Source organism: Harmonia axyridis, chromosome 2 (assembly GCF_914767665.1).
Source record: "Harmonia axyridis chromosome 2, icHarAxyr1.1, whole genome shotgun sequence".
In the NCBI taxonomy this organism is placed as follows: Eukaryota; Metazoa; Arthropoda; class Insecta; order Coleoptera; family Coccinellidae; genus Harmonia; species Harmonia axyridis.
Genome location: NC_059502.1, coordinates 58,920,355 through 58,939,532, shown reverse-complemented (window position 1 = coordinate 58,939,532; position 19,178 = coordinate 58,920,355). Strand labels below are relative to the sequence as shown.

Below are 19,178 nucleotides of genomic sequence, written 5' to 3'. Positions count from 1 at the left end.
CGCACTGAATGAGAGAGTGCCGCTAGTGCATTCTTACATTTGCGTGTGCTCCTTCTTGTCCGGCCGTCGAACAGGTAACCAGCCCTGCCAAGAGATCGCGGAGTATCACCGCTACACGTCGGCGACCAGGAAGTACCCGCCGAACGGTGTAACGGTACCGCATCTTCGGATGGCGCTGCCGATTGGCCCCCGAAGAACCCATCTCTACTACGCGTTTGAAAACGAAACGGTACCGCGGCGGTACGGCACCGACAGGCATCAGTGGCGGCCTTGTGGCAGATTTCGTTCTTACTTAATCCCGTTTACTTTTATCGTTATGTGTAAAACTTGATGAGCACATCTTTTTCCAGCTCCAGCATGTTCCTAGGAGTGGAAAAGATGAACAAATGGCATATACAGTAAAACATCGTTAAGACGCTTTCCCGCATAATACTCTCTTTTTCAGCGGTACTTTGAATTGTCCTATGCTAATACAGTAAAATAGTATTCGGTAAGACACTCTTTTTCCTAAGATAAACGAAGAAAGTTCAAAATTGGTGAATGGCAAATTCTGATTGGGTATTTGTTTATATGACACATTGAGTCACTCCTATTATTATTATTATTATTCACTGAATCAGGGTCGTTGTGGATCTGTTAGCATTCCGGGAACTGCGATCAAATTGATCTTTCGTCCTTAACCCTACCTATTCATACAAACCCGGGGAGGCCGTCGATACGTTTAACGAAACCGACGACATCCTTAGGATGTACAAATAGGACTTTCCCATGTGAGTTCTTAGGCCAGTCAGCCCTGGACATTTGCACTATATATGTTCGGCTGTTTCTACTTCCTTTCCACAGAGCCTGCAGATCTCATCTGCTGATTTACCCATGGGGTACAAAAGCTATTTGCACTGACAGTGTCCTGTCAGCAGTCCCAACATTAGCTCAGCCGGTGGTATCTTCAGGAGCTTCCTAGTATAGGTCGATGAAAGACCCGGAGTGTTTCACCAGAGAGTTTTTCTATTGTCCCACTCCCATTGTTGAGCCGCTGCCCTATATTGACCTTTTACAAGCCCAAAGAAGGGCCCATGACCAACAGGTGTTAACCTTGACGCCCTTTTTGCAAGTTCATCGGCTTTTTCGTTTTCTACCACAATGCCCCGGTACCCATAGTCACTCTCAGTCTCAAGCTCGTTCTTAGATGACAGGAGATTTGTTTGAGAACTGGATTCAGCAGTTGGATGCCAGATGCCATTTCACGAAAGCAGAAAAGAAAATTAATTCTTTTTATCGACAACTACCCTCCACAACTAAAAAACATACCTGTCACAAACTTAAAATCGTTTGTCTACTACATTCAAAGTACAGACCTTAAATAAGATTTTCAGACGAGCCAGATGCCACTGAAAACACAGAAACTGAGGATTTTCTCCAAAATTTTGCCGATTTTGCGACAGTGGATGACATCCTTGTTGACTAGCAATATTAGCACTATTGATGACATTAATGCCGACGACACCACAGACCCTGTGGGCGAGTGGGAGAGAAAAAACACTCACAGTCTCTGCTGGCAAGCTCAGAATAGTATATATTTTGCAACTTTTCTCACGACTGTGGATCACGAGTGAGAAAAGAATTTTTTCCACATGTTGCACACTATGCTTTTCCTACAGCTGCACAAATTTAAATAATTCAAGTTATGTACCTAATTCAATACAAAATGATCTTCGTTGGCAGTATCTGTTCATTTCTCACGTTTCCTTAGAAATGACTTCTCAAAAGCCCAATTTCATTGGTCTACTAAGCGAGGTGTGGGCAAAATACCGTGTGAAATAATATTTTCCTACAACTGCTATGAAAAGCAGCGCATTCTTCATAGCTTACTCAATTTCAAGACTATGTATTGCTCATACTGTGAGAAATTTCATTTCTCACGGCACTTTGCCCACACCTCGCTTGGTAGACCAATGAAATTGGGCTTTTGAGTCGTTTCTATGGAAACGCAATAAATTAGCACATATTTTCAACGAAGGCCATTTTGATTTGAATCAAGTCCATTACTTGAATTATTGAAATTTGTGTAGTTGTAGGAAAAATATAGTGTGCAACATGTGGAGAAAGTCCTTTTCTCGGTCGTGTGTTTGCGGCACTCGCCTTTCAGGCTCGTGCCACAAACTTCCACACTCGCGAGAAAAGTTGGACTTTGCACAATATACTATTCTCCACGTTTCTCCATGTTGAAAACTGTACTTTTCCTACAGCTGCACAAATTTGAATAATTCAAGTAATGTACTTAATTCAATTCAAAATGGCCTTCGCTGACAGTATCTGCTCAGTTCTCACGTTTCCATAGAAACGACTTCTCAAAAGCCCAATATCATTGGTCTACCCGGTGAGGTGTGGGCAAAGTGCCGTGTGAAATAATATTTCTCACAGTATGGGCAAAACACAGTTTTGAAATTGAGTAAGCTATAAATAATACGCTACTTTCCATAGAAGTTGTAGGAGAAGTTCAATATTCTTCAAAAACAGATAGATCTGAGGATATTTACTTCATAAATTTCAACCACGCTACGAATTTCTGGTCAAAAGAATCAATAAACCAGAATATTTCTCTGATATGACACCGGTCAAATTTTTCACTTTCCGATTAAGCGAACACCTGTATTTCATGTTAAACGTATACTAGCCGGAATAAATATTTTCGATAATTCATTAGCAGCAAATGAGCGTCTAGACGTTCGTAATCGAAGCGATAAGCATGAAAAAACGAACATGTTTGCATTCATTTTTTTTGTTGAATATAAAAATGGAAACTTGCGAAGGCTGAATGTTCATTATGAGCGAAGGAGTCGTTGTTATTTATCATATCGGTATGGAAGAAAATTTCTCCATATGTGCAGTCATGTAATGGTATTAAATTAATCTGATAAAGCCGGTTTACAGGCTCAAGCCGTTTGAGCAAATCGGCTTGAGCAAAACTCTGAACTGAGCGTGTAAACGCAGGAACAAACTCAATTTGACTCGCACAAACTACACAAAATTATTGAGGAAGCGTGATACACAGTTATGGATATCAAGTTTGGGAGTTCACATTCGACGCAGTATTCCACTGAAGTTATAATAACCAACTTTGTAATACTAATTTATTGAAACAGTCATATTCATTTGTTTTATTTAAACTTTGGCAAAGATAACGAAAATGTAGCTATGACTCCAAAATCATGGAATTAAGGTAGATGAAAAATATTCAGTATTTGAAGTATATAAAAAGGCAAAAATTCATGATTATTCCGGAAAAAAAAAAGATCCGATAACAATGTAAATATCACCATAATAACGGTCATATAACAAGATCCTTGCCCCCCCAAAATATATAAAAATCGTGCTATACGAGATAAATGAGGCGTCCCATACTTGAAATTCATTCTGTATAAGTTAAAATATAGAAACATACAGAATATTTTTTCATCGTTTACATTCCAGGCACAACGCACGGAAGTTACCCATGTAGAAAGTCCAGACGATTTATCACTTATTATTTATGATGAAGCCGATTAAGGAAACTATTTTGAATAGTTGACCACAACTTGGAGCAAACAAATAACAATAGGAAATTATCAGAAAGATGGATAATTTCATTTAGGTTTTTCATCTGATAACGAAAAATCAAGGAAGAACTGAACAACAAAGAGGCCAATAATTGGTAGATTATTTCCAAAAGTAAGTAATTATCGGGATCCATAACGATAAAGAGAAACTCAGAACGATGCAGAGAAATCAAACAGAGTACAAAAGTGACTGATATGAAGTTTTTTTAATTTTCATATGTAATGTTAACACGTTGTTAATATTTCGTTGTAATTATCTCTCCAAAGCAGAAAATTACTCTGAAGTCTGTCAGGAATTGAGAGCGTTCGTTTACAAATTGTCTTTCACTAAAACTATGGCTGCGTCCAGCGGAAAGCAAGAAAATCTGATCCCTGAGCGCTCACAGATCCTTAAGTGACCAGTGCGCGGTTTTCTAAACGGTTAAAAAATACCTAACCTCTAACTCTAAAAAGTCGTTAATAAATAAATAAAATTCTTCCGACTGTTTTACAACTTTGAACACAGTCAATGTTTCGGTCATCTAATGATCTTTTATATACTGAGTAAATACATAGTGGAAGATTCGGTACTTCATCTACACAACCTTTCTTACTAGGTTCTTCAGTGCAGATTCATTTTTATTTTGTGCGCAAATCGCATGATTGATTCTTTTTATTTCCTTATGTATGGCAATTTAGAATAAACTCACTGATTTTTTCACACAAATATACATAGTTTTGATTCAATATCATATCAATAATCATATTGAAAGGTTTTCCAATCGTATCTCAATTAATTTAAAAATGAATTCATTATCATAAATTACCAATAATTCAAAATCACTACAATTGTAATTTATCGCTTTCTTATTTCCATTCATGAATATTCTGTATTTTTGAAGGAAAATACACAAGAACTTAAATTTAAATAGATTGTAAGTATATTTTATCAGAATTAATAAATTTAAAAAATCCTGAAAGTCATCATTGAAATAATTGACATACGATTCAAATACCTTTAAATTCAAAGTGATTCTTTCGGAAAAAACCGGTGAGTTCGTTCCTAACTAATTTTTTCCAAAAATTGAAAGAACGTATCAGAATCTAATGAGAAAAGTCGTGTACGGGTTGCCCCAAATTCGATGCTCAATGAAAGCATCTCGAGAACCAGGACTTAGAGAAAAATACTCAAGGGCCTTCAGGCTCTGATCTCGATATCACTCTTGAAAAAGCCTCACGCGCTTCCTTGTTTAGAGTGTTATCTACATCGATCCGACGAGAAATCGAGAATATTCCTCTACGCCTTTGAAGACGGCTTCTAAAGATAGATATGAGGCATGCCTCAATGGAGGCATGCTTTTGCTATGTCTCGACTCAATTACCACCAAAAGGTATAAGGTGTGTGAATAAGTCTTTCCCGTTTTTTTTTCAAATTTTGAGCCTTTATTGTGAAAAAATGGTTACAAATGAATTATTGAAAGTATTGGCCATCGCTAGCTACAACTTTTCCCCATCTTTCTGGCAACATACGAATCCCGTTGCGAAAAAATTCGACCGGTTTGGCCTCTATCCAGTCATCCACCCATTTTTTGGCTTCCTCGTAGGAATGGAAGTGCTGGTCAGCCAGGCCATGCGTCATCGATGGTAATCAGACAGAGCAATGTCTGGACTATACGGCGGGTGGGGTAGGACTTCCCATTTGAGCGTTTCTAAGTATGTTTTCACCGGCTGTGCAACATGTGGGCGAGCATTGTCATGTTGCAAAATAACTTTGTCGTGCCTGTCGGAGTATTGTGGCCGTTTTTCTCGCAGTGCGCGGCTCGAACGCATCAATTGTCGTCGATAGACCTCGCCTGTGATCCTTTCATTCGGTTTCAGAAGCTCATAGTAAACCACACCTAGCTGGTCCCACCATATACAGAGCATGAGCTTGGCGCCATGAATATTTGGCTTGGCCGTCGATGATGATGCATGGCCGGGTAGTCCCCATGATTTTCTTCGCTTCTGATTATCGTAACGGATCCACTTTTCATCGCCAGTCACGATACGATGCAGAAAACCCTTTCTTTTATGTCGCTGAAGCAGCTGTTCGCAAGTGAAAAAACGCCGTTCGACGTCTCTCAGCTTCAGTTCGTACGGCACCCAATTTCCTTGCTTTTGGATCATTCCCATGGCTTTCAAACGCTTGGAAATGGTTGTTCGGTCAACTCCCAATGCTTCAGCAAGTTCTTCTTGCGTTTGACACGAATCTTCATCAAGCAAAGTCGCCAATTCTTGATCTTCAAAGATTTGCGGCCGCCCGGAACGCTCCTTGTCTTCCACGTCGAAATCGCCACTTTTGAAGCGTCGAAACCATCCGCGAACACTTGAATCATCGACACAACCTTCTCCATAAGCTTCCTGAAGCAACCGATGCGCCTCGGCAGCAGATTTCTTCAAATTGAACCAATAAAGTGAAACTTCCCGCAAATGACGTCGACTCGGCTCAAATTTCGACATTTTCACGATTTCAAAAATTTATGATGCGAAAAAATTTCAACTAATGTGTTAGTGCGGAATTGTTGACAGATGAATAAGCTTTGATTATGACATATGTAACCATTAAATACTCGCACAGTATTGGTGGCGCCATCTCTTACAAAAAACGGGAAAGACTTATTCACACACCTGATAATAAATCAAATGAAATTTCTTTTGTTTCGTACAGAACCCTAACCTAGGTCAACTAAAATGGTGCAGTGACGTCACACTAATAAAGCGTAAAAGTTTTTCAGATTCAATCAACGTGGTAGTATAACCAGATAGTGCGGTGACGACACTATCTACCAATATCAAATCGAAAAAAACTCTTCAATTTTTTGCAAGCGGTTGACGGACCCTCCTCGAAGGCCAAGCCGAACCCTCGCCATCGCTCGGGATTCCCAACAATCCTAACCTAGGTCAATTCTTGCGAAACCGTCGCTAATTCGCGTTACGTAACAGACATCGCACGCCGGAGATGAACCAGGCGCAAGAGGAAGAAGAAGCACGTGGTAGACGCAGCCACCACCTGCGGCGCAGGATGAGCGGCGGGTGGTTAACCTCAATCCGAGCGAGCGGGCGAACGCTAGACGTCGTCGTCGTCGTAGGTGAAATGTGCGCCGACTAGAAGAGTTTTGTTTTCGAACAACGCGGGTAGGTAAAAGGAGCGCAATGCCGATAAAAACACTTTCACCTTCGAGTTGCCAGCTTCGCGGATCTCTCTGTTCGTTTCAAGAGACCCAGATTCGGGGGGAATTCGATCGATTTTAGGAGCGCGACCTAGAATTCATCAAACTCAACGATATATTACGTTTTTCGTTGGGCCGAATACCGGAGCGATCGAGAGATCTACCTGCGAGCTGTTGGTCGGCAGATGAAAGATAAGGAAATAAGTATGACTACCGGATTATCCATGTCGTGGTCCTGATTTCATAGCCCTGTTTCAATGACACGTGCCAACAGAACTGTCATTCTATGCGTCTTATTTTTGGTTGAAGATATAAGAAATAAGGTTCATATCATACGCTATAGCGTGTCGTAAGATAGGCCCGAATGTTGTGGGCGCCGAAGATTGGATAAATTTGGACCTTTTTCAATACTGAGAGCAGCAATGTTCGTTCCAAATAGCTGACCTTCAACTAAACATACGACGCTTCGGATGACAGTTCTGTTCGACTTATATAACGGGTGTTTTTTTCGAGGTATATAACTTTAAGTTGGCATTACTGTTCAAGATGGCGACCGATTTAACAGTTGTCAAGTGATTTATTCTCAGTTTGGTTCGGCAATTCATCATGAATAGACTCACGCCTGAACAACGCTTGCAAATAGTGCAATTTTATTTCGAAAATAATGGTTCTGTGCGGAATACGTATCGCGCACAACGTCCATTTTATTTTGTTTTGCGATGAAGCGCACTTCTGGTTGAATGGCTACGTCAACAAACAAAACAGCCGCATTCCGAGTGAAGCTAATCCTCAAGTGTATGTCGAAACATCGTTACATCCAGAAAAACTGACTGTTTGGTGCGCTTTATGGGCTGGTGGAATCATTGGTCCGTACTTCTTCAAAAACGATGATGGTCAGAACATTACAGTCAATGGTGATCGGTATAGAGCCATGATTACTAACTTTTTCATTCCTGAATTGAACAACCATGTTGTTCAGGAGCTGTGGTTCCAACAAGACGACGCAACTTGTCACACAGCTCGTGCCACAATCGATTTATTGAAAGAAACGTTTGGTGACCGCCTAATTTCACGTTTTGGACCTGTGAATTGGCCTCCAAGATCTTGTGATTTAACACCGCTAGACTACTTTCTGTGGGGCTATGTAAAGTCATTGGTCTATGCGGATAAGCCACAAACCCTTGACCATTTGGAAGACAACATGCGCCGTGTTATTGCCGATATACAGCCACAAATGTTGGAAAAAGTCATCGAAAATTGGACGTCCAGATGGACTACATCCGAGCCAGCCGTGGCGGTCATATGCCAGAAATCATATTTAAAATGTAATGCCACAAGATTATCTTGCGGATAAATAAAATTCATGTCAATCGAATAATCCTTCGTTGTTTCATTGCAATTTAAAGTTCTATAGCTCTTAAAAAAACACCCTTTTACATCTTTGAAAATAAGGACGGGACACCTCAGGCAAATTTCTACAAGGCAAAGTGATCTTGTTGCGTTCTATCATTGCTTTCTATCTAGGCCTACGTGATAGACATTTGACCACTATCCCATTGAATAGCTTGTTCAGAAGAAATGATATATCGAGACAGATGCCCCAGGACATAAAGAAATTCATCGTCAATACTTCTCAATTTTTGTACCATTCATTCAAATCATTCTCCAAAATAAATATCAATAAAAGAAAAGAAATAAGACACTTTAATATACATTTTCACAATTTTGTGAGAACTTTATCTAATTATTTCTTTTCTTCAGCATTACGATTCAATTTTTCAATACTTACAATATCGTGTCCGTCTTCGCTGCCCCTTATAACCTCTGGAGCCATATACTCGATAGTTCCACAGAAGGAATAGGATTTCACCTCGTCTTTAGGAAGTTCCTTGCTTAGACCGAAATCTGTCAAAACTATGTGACCTTGAGCATCTATTAATATGTTCTCTAATTTGATATCTCTGTAGATTATTCCCAACTGAAAAAAAAATAGTTTTTGTTTAATATAAATTTATTAATACAAAATAAATGAGCTCCAATAATGATAGGAGTTTCAATTCAAGAACTTTTCCTCATATTTTTACTTATAGAGCAGAAGTTCGATTTAAACAATTTTTTTCGATCATTTATATCCCTCAAGTTTTTCGGCATATTCTGTTATATATTCATCATATAATCCTTTTCAACATTTCTTATTTCGAAATGCTGTTCTTACGACTTCGAGTTGAATGAAAAAAATTATTATCAACATAAAGTAGAGCCATTTACATCGAAGAATTTTTCCATAACAAGAAAGTCTCGAAATTTGTTCCATTTTTGGTACTTCCTGAAAAGTGTTCAACATCTGTTCTCGGTTTATTTAAAATATACCACACAGATTTGTAGAGACGTCGAGTCTGGAAGAACACCTTGCTCTGAAAAGATATTCGAACCCAGATACCTGAAGACCAGGTGCCAGATATAAGAGAAACCAAACAACGAGAGTTGCATACAAGAACTCTGCAGTTTCTGAATGAGCAACAAGAATGTTCCATATTACAGCTGTTTATGCTTTCTATTGAGCGAAAAAATGAATTGCAGTGCCGTGTTTCAAAGAATCTCATACTCTAGCATTTCCAGACCTTTCTGAAATTTTAATTTAATATAAACCCTTATATTATATTATTAGAATTATTTTATTATTAGAAATCGAGTTAATCTAAACCCTTATAACGGGTGTTTTTTTTTTCGAAGTATATAACTTTAAGTTGGCACTACTGTTCAATATGGCGACCGATTTGACAGCTGTCAAGTGATTAGAAAAAGTCATCGAAAATTGGACGTCCAGATTGGACTACATCCGAGCCAGCCGTGGCGGTCATATGCCAGAATAGTTATTTATAATACAAGTGCAGAAGGCATTGATATTCTTCCACGAGTTCAAAATTCAAAAACGAGCCACGAAGTGGCGAGTTTTGGAATGAACGAGTGGTAGAATGAGCATTCTGTACGAGTATTATACATTATTTTCTCTAATTCATTGCATTTTCATTGAAATTAATGAAATATTTCCATAAATATAATTTAGTGATTTTTGCATTGAAAAATGTTGGTTGGCAGAACTGATTTCTTTAAGGCAATTTGATGAATTGACAGATAAAGCCGTAGCGGAATGTTCGGAGTGCCAACATAGAATAATAAAATATAACCATGAAAACTGTGCGTTTCTGATATATTCTCGCACGATTTTGTTCTACAAGATGTGGAAGAATGAACGGAATAACCACAGAATTAGAGAAATCATATTTAAAATGTAATGCCACAAGATTATCTTGGGGATAAATAAAATGCATGTCAATCGAATAATCCATCGTTGTTTTATTGCAATTTAAAGTTCGATAGCTCTAAAAAAACACCCTTTATATTGCTTTAGCATATTTTTTCCAGAAAATTTGTCTCCAATCTGAAAAAAATCTTGAAATTTTCTCAAATAGGGTGTTATTCTGATGTTGATCCCCTCGAAATTTTTGCATGAAATTTTCTTATTTCCTAACCTCTATCAGAAGGCATACCAATGCTTCCTATCAATTAATCAAAAATTCAATTGAACTTACAGCGTGTTTCAATTTCAATGTCAAAGTCAGCCATGGCCCATGACAAAAACCTCAAATCTTTTTTTCTTCTTCTTTCTTATTTTCGATATCAACATTGGAATGAAGGCCTATTTGAAAGAATTTGAAGATTTTTTTCGATTCCAGAAAAATTTTCTGGGAAAAATATTCAATGGATAATCTTATTCTACTGGGTGTTCAATTAAAAGGGGGATTTTTTATTGAAGATTTTTGTATCACCATAACAATTGTCAATAATGATTTGTTCCATAGGTTTCAGTATCTTTCCAACGATTCAAAATATTACAATCGCAAACATTCAGAATAGATAGACAAAGAGTCGAAATACACATAATCTCAACAACTTCTTGGCGGGTGCCAGATGTCGGGCGCCTGAATATGGATGCAAACCGGTGGCAAGAGATACCGTCTTGACAACAAGCGGATGAGAACTCAACTTTACGATACGACTGCACCAGCAATCTGAGTCAGGTAGGGTTTTTCAAGACAACAATGTTAAAGCCTGATGTTGTGTTGGTCAAGTTCGAAGTGATACATAACATTAGCGGAAAATACACTTCGTCGACCTTGGATACAAGTAAATAACATTATTCCAAGAACTTTACTAGGATTGGAAAGTTATGAACTGTTAAGTGATCGATAATTTGTCGAAGGCGTTGGATTTTTATGTATTGAGACGGTTTGAACGAACGAAAAACAAATTATCCGGCGATTATAATTATTTCGAATTAATCTCAAAGTTCTTAGTTTTCTGGAGTGGACTAAATCTCAAGTTTGTAGTCCATTTTCTCTTGAATGATTTGGCTTATTTCAGCAATAATTTTTTCGAATTGTAGCATAACCGTTCGTAACTCGTCCTCAATTACTCTATTTTTTGTTATACAGGGTGAGCAAAAAATGTTTACCGAGCTTTCTTGGGTTGATAGAACATTGAAAAATATCCTTCCAAAGTTCATGAAATCAAGAAAAATTCTCCTCAACTTCTAAACGGTGAATACCACCAGATTGAAATTTCGTGTTTCTAGAGGGTGAGCAATGATTTTTTTGAGACAACTTTCGTTGTATTCGTTTTGGTGAAAAAATAAAAGCATACGATAGAGCGAAGAAAATTACATGAAAAAGGTACTCTTATCCAAATACAAAAAATTGAACCGTTTTCGAAATGTTTGACACTAAGGACACCCTCCATAACAATATCAGAAATGTAGAAGTGTAATAAAATTTGCATTTTAAGAACAAATTTCAATCTGGTGGTGTTCACCGTTTAGAATTTATGCAGAGAAATTTTTTCAATTTCATCAACTTTTAAAGGATATAAAGGTTTTTTTTTTCGAGGTATATAACTTTAAGTTGGCATTACTGTTCAAGATGGCAACAGATTTAACAGCTGTCAAGTGATTTATTCTCAGTTTGGTTTGGCAATTCATCATGAATAGACTTGAACAACGCTTGCAAATAGTGCAATTTTATTTCGAAAATAATGGTTCTGTGCGGAATACGTATCGCGCACTACGTCCTTTTTATTTTGTTTAGCGATGAAGCGCACTTCTGGTTGAATGGCTACGTCAACAAACAAAACTGCCGCATTTGGAGTGAAGCTAATCCTCAAGTGTATGTCGAAACACCGTTACATCCAGAAAAACTGACTGTTTGGTGTGCTTTATGGGCTGGTGGAATCATTGGTCCGTACTTCTTCAAAAACGATGATGGCCAGAACGTTAAAGTAAATGATGATCGGTATAGGGCCATGATTACTAACTTTTTCATTTCTGAATTGAACAACCATGATGTCCAGGAGCTGTGGTTCCAACAAGACGGCGCAACATCACACAGCTCATGCCACAATCGATTTATTGATAGACACGTTTTATGACCGCCTAATTTCACGTTTTGGACCTGCGAATGGGCCTCCAAGATCTTGTGATTTAACACCGCTTGACTACTTTCTGTGGGGCTATGTAGAGTCATTGGTCTATGCGGATAAGCCACAAACCCTTGACCATTTGGAAGACAACATTCGCCGTGTTATTGCCGATATACGGCCACAAATGTTGGAAAAAGTCATCGAAAATTGGACGTCCAGATTGGACTACATCCGAGTCAGCCGTGGCTTTCATATGCCAGAAATCATATTTAAAATGTAATGCCACAAGATTATCTTGCGGATAAATAAAATTCATGTCAATCGAATAATCCATCATTGTTTTATTGCAATTTAAAGTTCTATATCTCTAAAAAAAAACACCCTTTACATACATACACGAAGCAAACGAGGTAAAGCTGAAATAAGCAGGCAAATCAGGTAATTAAGAAATGAAGGGTCAACAAAGGTTTTGGACAGCAAATAATTCAACCGATTTCTACTTTCAGTTTTACTGAATTCCAAATGGATATCAATGTAATAGTTATTTATAATACAAGTGCAGAAGGCATTGATATTCTTCCACGAGTTCAAAATTCAATAACGAGCCACGAAGTGGCGAGTTTTGGAATGAACGAGTGGTAGAATGAGCCTTCTGTACGAGTATTATACATTATTTTCTCTAATTCATTGCAATTTCATTGAAATTAATGAAATATTTCCATAAATATAATTTAGTGATTTTTGCATTGAAAAATGTTGGTTGGCAGAACTGATTTCTTTAAGGCAATTTGATGAATTGACAGATAAAGCCGTAGCGGAAAGTTCGGAGTGCCAACATAGAATAATAAAATATAACCATGAAAACTGTGCGTTTCTGATATATTCTCGCACGATTTTGTTCTACAAGATGTGGAAGAATGAACGGAATAACCACAGAATTAGAGAAACGAATATTCCGTGGATAAAGTAGTAAAATACCGAGTTCCTTGTGACATACATATTAAATACAGCTCAAGAAGTTTTGAAGCTCCAATATCTGTTACTAAAATTTACTCAAGACAGTATTTGATTAATTCAAATAACTCGGACACAACAACCAATTGAGTACAAACATTCAGCACTGAAAGAAGTGAACGCAAATTTCATAATTTATAAATAATACGTTGAAAAAGTCACGTATTCAATCATCATTACCAAATGCTAGCTAATGCTTGATAACAACAGTCAGTTTCAACAGGCAACAAGCAGCTCCTGCTCAAGCCATGCATGTCACCAACTGTTCATAAGTAACTCATACCCTGTTGGAAAGATAAAATAACATGAGGGGTTAAAGACCTTATCGCTGCACCCCATTCGCGTAGGTAAAACTGGAATTTTGTACCAACAATGGAGTTCTCAGACGATAAGTTCTTAGAGGCATTTGATTTGAATATATGGAGTCAGACAGTTAAACATAACCTCGAGCTCAATAATGCACTAACTCAGTCTCTTTTGTTAATGACTTTTGAATTTCTTGATATTTGTTGATGAGATTTCACGCATTAATGAACGCTATTATCGAGTTGGGCAAACGAAATCGTGGACAAAGCTGATTTGAAATATTTCAAACCTTATCTCTTGTTTTTAAGCTCTCGAATAATATTATGCTTTTCCAAAATATTGTTTTATCTAAGGAAATGAATGTACACAGATATGGTGTAAAATTAGTGAACATTTATCGTATCTTGTTTTTTTCTTTTTATTTAATCAATACCGCACTAACAACAATGTTTTGAATTATGTACATGCTTCCTCTTCTTTGTGAAACAATGTTTCAGAAATGAGTTTTCGAATGTTTGATTTCTTGAAATTTCAATAATATTTTCAACGTGAATGATTACTCAATTTCAACAGCGATATATGTCTCTGTCTCGAAAAATATAAATATCGAATTTATCATAAAAAATAATAAAACTGCAAATGTCAAACCCAGACCTTTCTGTTTCTTATAAAACTGGCACAACGATCAAACCATAATTGGATTTATGCCAACAATTGTGGAATTTCTATTTCTTTAGAAATATTTATCGTTTACGAGAAGGTTTAAAAATTTCCTTGTATCAAGGGAGACCTTAAGATAAAGATATCAACAGTAACTACCTAGAATAGGGGATATCTTGTTTTCGTGATATCCTTGGAATGCTTCCAAAAATTCGTATGTGCATTATTCTGCTCTTCTCCGAATGACCTTGCAAAATCCAAAAATAATACCAATTGTATTTGGCAAAAACACATGCGAGAAGAATCTGATTGTCGTCCTTCAACCTCCTGAATATATTATTGAATTCAATGGAAGGAACACCGATATTGATGAGAGAAAGAGAATTTGATTGGTTGATCAAAAACGTAAAATTTTATGTTCTAGAAAATCGTTAATATATCAGGACTTCTCGGAATATTTGATCATTCTTGATTGGGCAATCAAAGTTTTATTGAGCGCACACGTTTTCTCGATTTAGAGAGTTTGAGACAGTTAGAAATTACGCCAGGACACGTGCATTCAAATGAATATTAGATTAGGTAATATTTATTGGCATTCAACAGTTTCAGTATCAAGTAGGCAGTTCGGAAATTGTTCATTTTGTAAAATGCATAATATGTGACTTTATGAACACGAGATAATTCCAGACTGTAATAAGAATTTGAATTTTGACAATTGTCAACTGAAATGCAGATTTCCCTAGTTCAAACATTACAAATTTCACACACAATTATTTTTCTTCAAAAATTAGGGAAAATTTGATAAATTTATAATTCGAAAAATTTAAATCATATAAAAATGTAATTGAGAGTATATATTGATACGATGATACTGAATACAATTATTTTTATTCAGCACTTATAGTTTCAGAAATGATTGGAAGGTGGTATTAACAAATTTGAAGCTACATCAAAACATTGGATCATTTATTAGCGTAAATGAACGATTCATTATCGAAAAAATATAGCAAGATGTGACACAGTACCAGACAACACGAATCACAATCAAAAATATCAAATCTATAACATCCAAGAAAATGAGAGTAATTGAGGTTATGTGAACGTACCAGTTCATTATCGTGCCATTCTTTATTTATACTGCGTTATTTACTGAAATCGTAGGACGTATTATTTGGGTCAGACCAGCAGGATGATTTTAAACCAGATCAGAATGACATTGGGAAAATTGTAAAATGAAAGAAGAATGTGAAGATAAATCAAGATTATAATCAAGTGGATATAGAGTGAAAATTGCTTGAACTGATAGTATTAAAACCCCTCGATAAAAACAGAGTAATTTTTTAGTCATTGAAATTGATAATACCTGATACAGGGTGATCGAATACTCTTTTTGTGGGTATTGAAAGAGCAATGGAAACTATTCAGGGTTTGTATTTGACAGCAATTTTATTTAATTTTGAATTATGAGAATGAAGTTCCAATAAAACTATATTTCATATTCAAATATTCATTTTACTATCGTTTTTTGCATTCGATAATATTCATAATTGTAGTTTGTGTCATTCCTACATAAATTCTAAGGGAAAACAATGCAAATTTGACACAATGATTTTATCATCATATTACCGTATTTTGAAATGATAATCTAATATACAGGTTGAATATTTTTGAGTAATGACGTGACCGTCATTTTTCTTAAATGGAACACCCCCATTTTGTCTCAATTTTCCGATTACTCCAGCTGACCTGATTCCAAAAATGTATCACATGTTGATTCCAATTGATACAGGGTGGACAAAAATACAATAGTTTTGTGTGTGCTCATGAAGTAACGCGTAACATTCTTAATTAGTTAAATTAACAATATTATCAGAAATACTTATTGTCTAGCGGCAATTGGTTTGAATGTAACACCCTGTAGTTTGTTACATTTTTAAATTAATAAAGGAGCTGTCTCCAAACTTGTGGTCTACCAGACAGAATATGAAAGAAATTATTTCTTATAAATTAAAAAAAAAAACATAGTCGTCTAGTTTTTTGTGAAATGTCATTATTTGTTTATTGCCGCTAGACAATAAGTATTTTTGATGATATTGTTAATTTAACTAATTAAGAATGTTACGCGTTACTTCATGAGCACACACAAAACTATTGTATTTTTGTCCACCCTGTACCAATTGAAATCAACATGTGATACATTTTTGGAATCAGCTCAGCTAGACTAATCGGAGAATTGAGACAAAATGGGGGTATTCCATTTAAAAAATGACGGTGACATCATTACTCGAAAGTAATTCACCCTGTATATTATATTATTAATCTAAAATACAGTAAATTAAAATAAAAAATTGACGTGTTTCAGGATTATTTTTTGAAATGGTCTGTTTAGCTGAAAATAAATTTGTTCCATACACAGTGTATATTCAGAAGTGATAAATAATTTGATGACATAATTGACACAAATCGGTCACTATTTCGTGAAAAGAATCCTACGTTAGCTCAAAAAAAAAAAAAAAAAAATTGTGGCATTTCTCAAAGTCCCTCTTAAAAATAGAACGTCCTTGACGAAAAGCGTTATCTTAATGGTTAATCTGCGATAAAAATAGAACAAAGATCCCCGGAGTCGAACTCGCTTGCAGTACAACATGTACTGGATAAAACGCGCGTGGAAACCGGGCATAAGCGCACGCGTTCAAGGTTGTTGATACAACAGGTGCCGCATTGCCAAATCGCGTTCACTGCGAAAATAGCCAGGTTGTTTATTTGACCGATGCGCTTTTCTGATACGGCAATCATCGTTCGGAGATATCTATACGGTCTATGGGAAGATTGATCTCAATGTCAACCGAGATCGGAACAATGACCTATTTCGATGTCTAATCTTGGACAACAGAGTGATGCATTGTTTAAGTTGGCAAGTCAGTGTACGATCTCCAGGGATCTACATTGCACCGTGGAAGCAATGCACGATTTGGATCGGTTTTCAGAAACGTTACCGATTCGAAAAAAAAACATAATTTGTCAGCCCACTTCTTTTTGATAGATGAAATATTTGTCATTATTAGAAAAAGAGACCCATGGATACACCCTCAGAGTAATAAACATAGAGGGAGCATATGTAATTTTCAGTAAGCAAATTTTGTCCCCAACATGAATTATAAAATTTGACATAAAGCTCGCGGAAATGAAACCATATCAGTGATACGATATTTCACTCAGTTCGCGAGTTTCTCCACAAAGAACGCACTTCTTATGTCCCATAGTGAATCAACGTTTCATATGAACTCAAAATATATTGAAATAAATACCAAAATATATCAGAAATTCAGAAAACAAACACTTCAAGCGCGCCAAACGACGTGAAACAACCAATAACACTAGGAGAGCAAAATGTGCCAAACCTTGAATTTCAGCAGGTAAATACAGAAAATAATAAATATTCTGCTCATTATAAATTCGACAATTAGGAAAAAAATCAGATTCCAAATATTCAAATTTGCATATTTAAACGGGAATCACTCAAAGAAATATATTTCATTCGATATAATATTGACAAATTGACAGGCAAAAAATCGAAGATACTGAATATGATCCAGACATCGCCGCGAACAATATTTGGGCCACTCTTACGGCACGTTATGGCGGATTTTATATCTGGATTTGCATCTCCTTCTTTATAAGGTTCAGTTGACACAAGAACTAAAGTCAGCTTTCCGTGGAATGCGATTGGATGCTTGATCAACAACGTTTGGATGACGTTTTTGCGCATTGAATTTTCTTCAGCGATGAAGCACATTTTTCACTCGCAAATAAGCAAAATTGTGGAATATGGGTCAGTGAAAATTCTCATGTAACTGCTGAGAGACCATAGCATCCATAAAAATTCATAGTATGTTGTGTAATTCGATATGGTGGTGCACGTAGTTCTTTGAAAATGAAAACGGTGTCACTCACACTGTCAATTCTCATTGCTATAGCCAATAATTTTGTATTTTGTGTGTTTTATTTGAGTTCTATTCAAATGTAGAACATAAAATCAAATCATCAAATCTACAGCAGTAAATAACTGTAATGGTGTAAAAAGGGGAGTTTTTTTTAGGTTTTCTAACTTTCAACTGAAATTATTTTTGAAATTGATTAATATTAATTTCAGAATAATATTTGTATTACATAAATTGAGGTTAGGACGAAATAGTTCTTTTCACAATTATTTTATAGTTCATCGAAAATAAAAAAGTTTCAGAATAGAGAAATATGTATGATTGAATAATACAGGCATATCAGATTATTTTAGATTTTTGAGTTGTATCTGAAACAAATAATCTCAAAACTGCCAACCACCGCAAAATAAACTGAAATCGAAATTAAAAAATTGTTTTTATACAATGCACTGTATAATGGATATACAATGTCTACCGAAGTATCTGATCCTATATGATTATGTAAGAACCATAACAAGTTAAAAGAAAGGAACTATGTATATTAGACTCTAGCCTTGCGAGATTATCTCAATAAACAACTTATAATAATGGTTTCTCCTAGCGGTGAGATAAAATTTTCTCTTTTCACAACAATTTATAGTGCACGTTGAAACTGATATCTTAAAATGCATAACAATTAAAATTTCATTGTACGAAAAGGGTATTCATCTTATACAGACAACCGAAGAACACACTTTGTTTCAATTAGAACCATAAAAACATAAAATACTGAGAATTCTGCAAATTAGTTTCTATTTCAATCAAAATAACTAACTCATGTACGAGAATCATGAACTTTGTATATATTTGTTCAATATTATCGTTGTCACCACGTATTTTACTAGTAGATATCATTAGATCGAGTAGAAATAGTTTCTTATTCAACAAACGTAATCATTTACACTTTGTATTTGTTATATACATATTTGAAAATATCGAAAGCATCAAGATTCTATACT

The 19,178-nt window shown here is 36.1% G+C and overlaps 1 protein-coding gene across 3 annotated transcripts in view; it reads right to left on the bottom strand.

The window, feature by feature from the left end:
- Positions 1 to 19,178, bottom strand: part of LOC123672012 (ribosomal protein S6 kinase alpha-5-like) — a 111,295-nt gene that overhangs the window by 23,963 nt on the left and 68,154 nt on the right. For all 3 annotated transcript variants that reach the window (XM_045605954.1, XM_045605953.1, XM_045605955.1), the window contains exon 5: positions 8,574 to 8,762. In XM_045605954.1, coding sequence (XP_045461910.1) covers positions 8,574 to 8,762 — 189 coding nt within the window. The remainder of the gene's footprint in view (positions 1 to 8,573; positions 8,763 to 19,178) is intronic.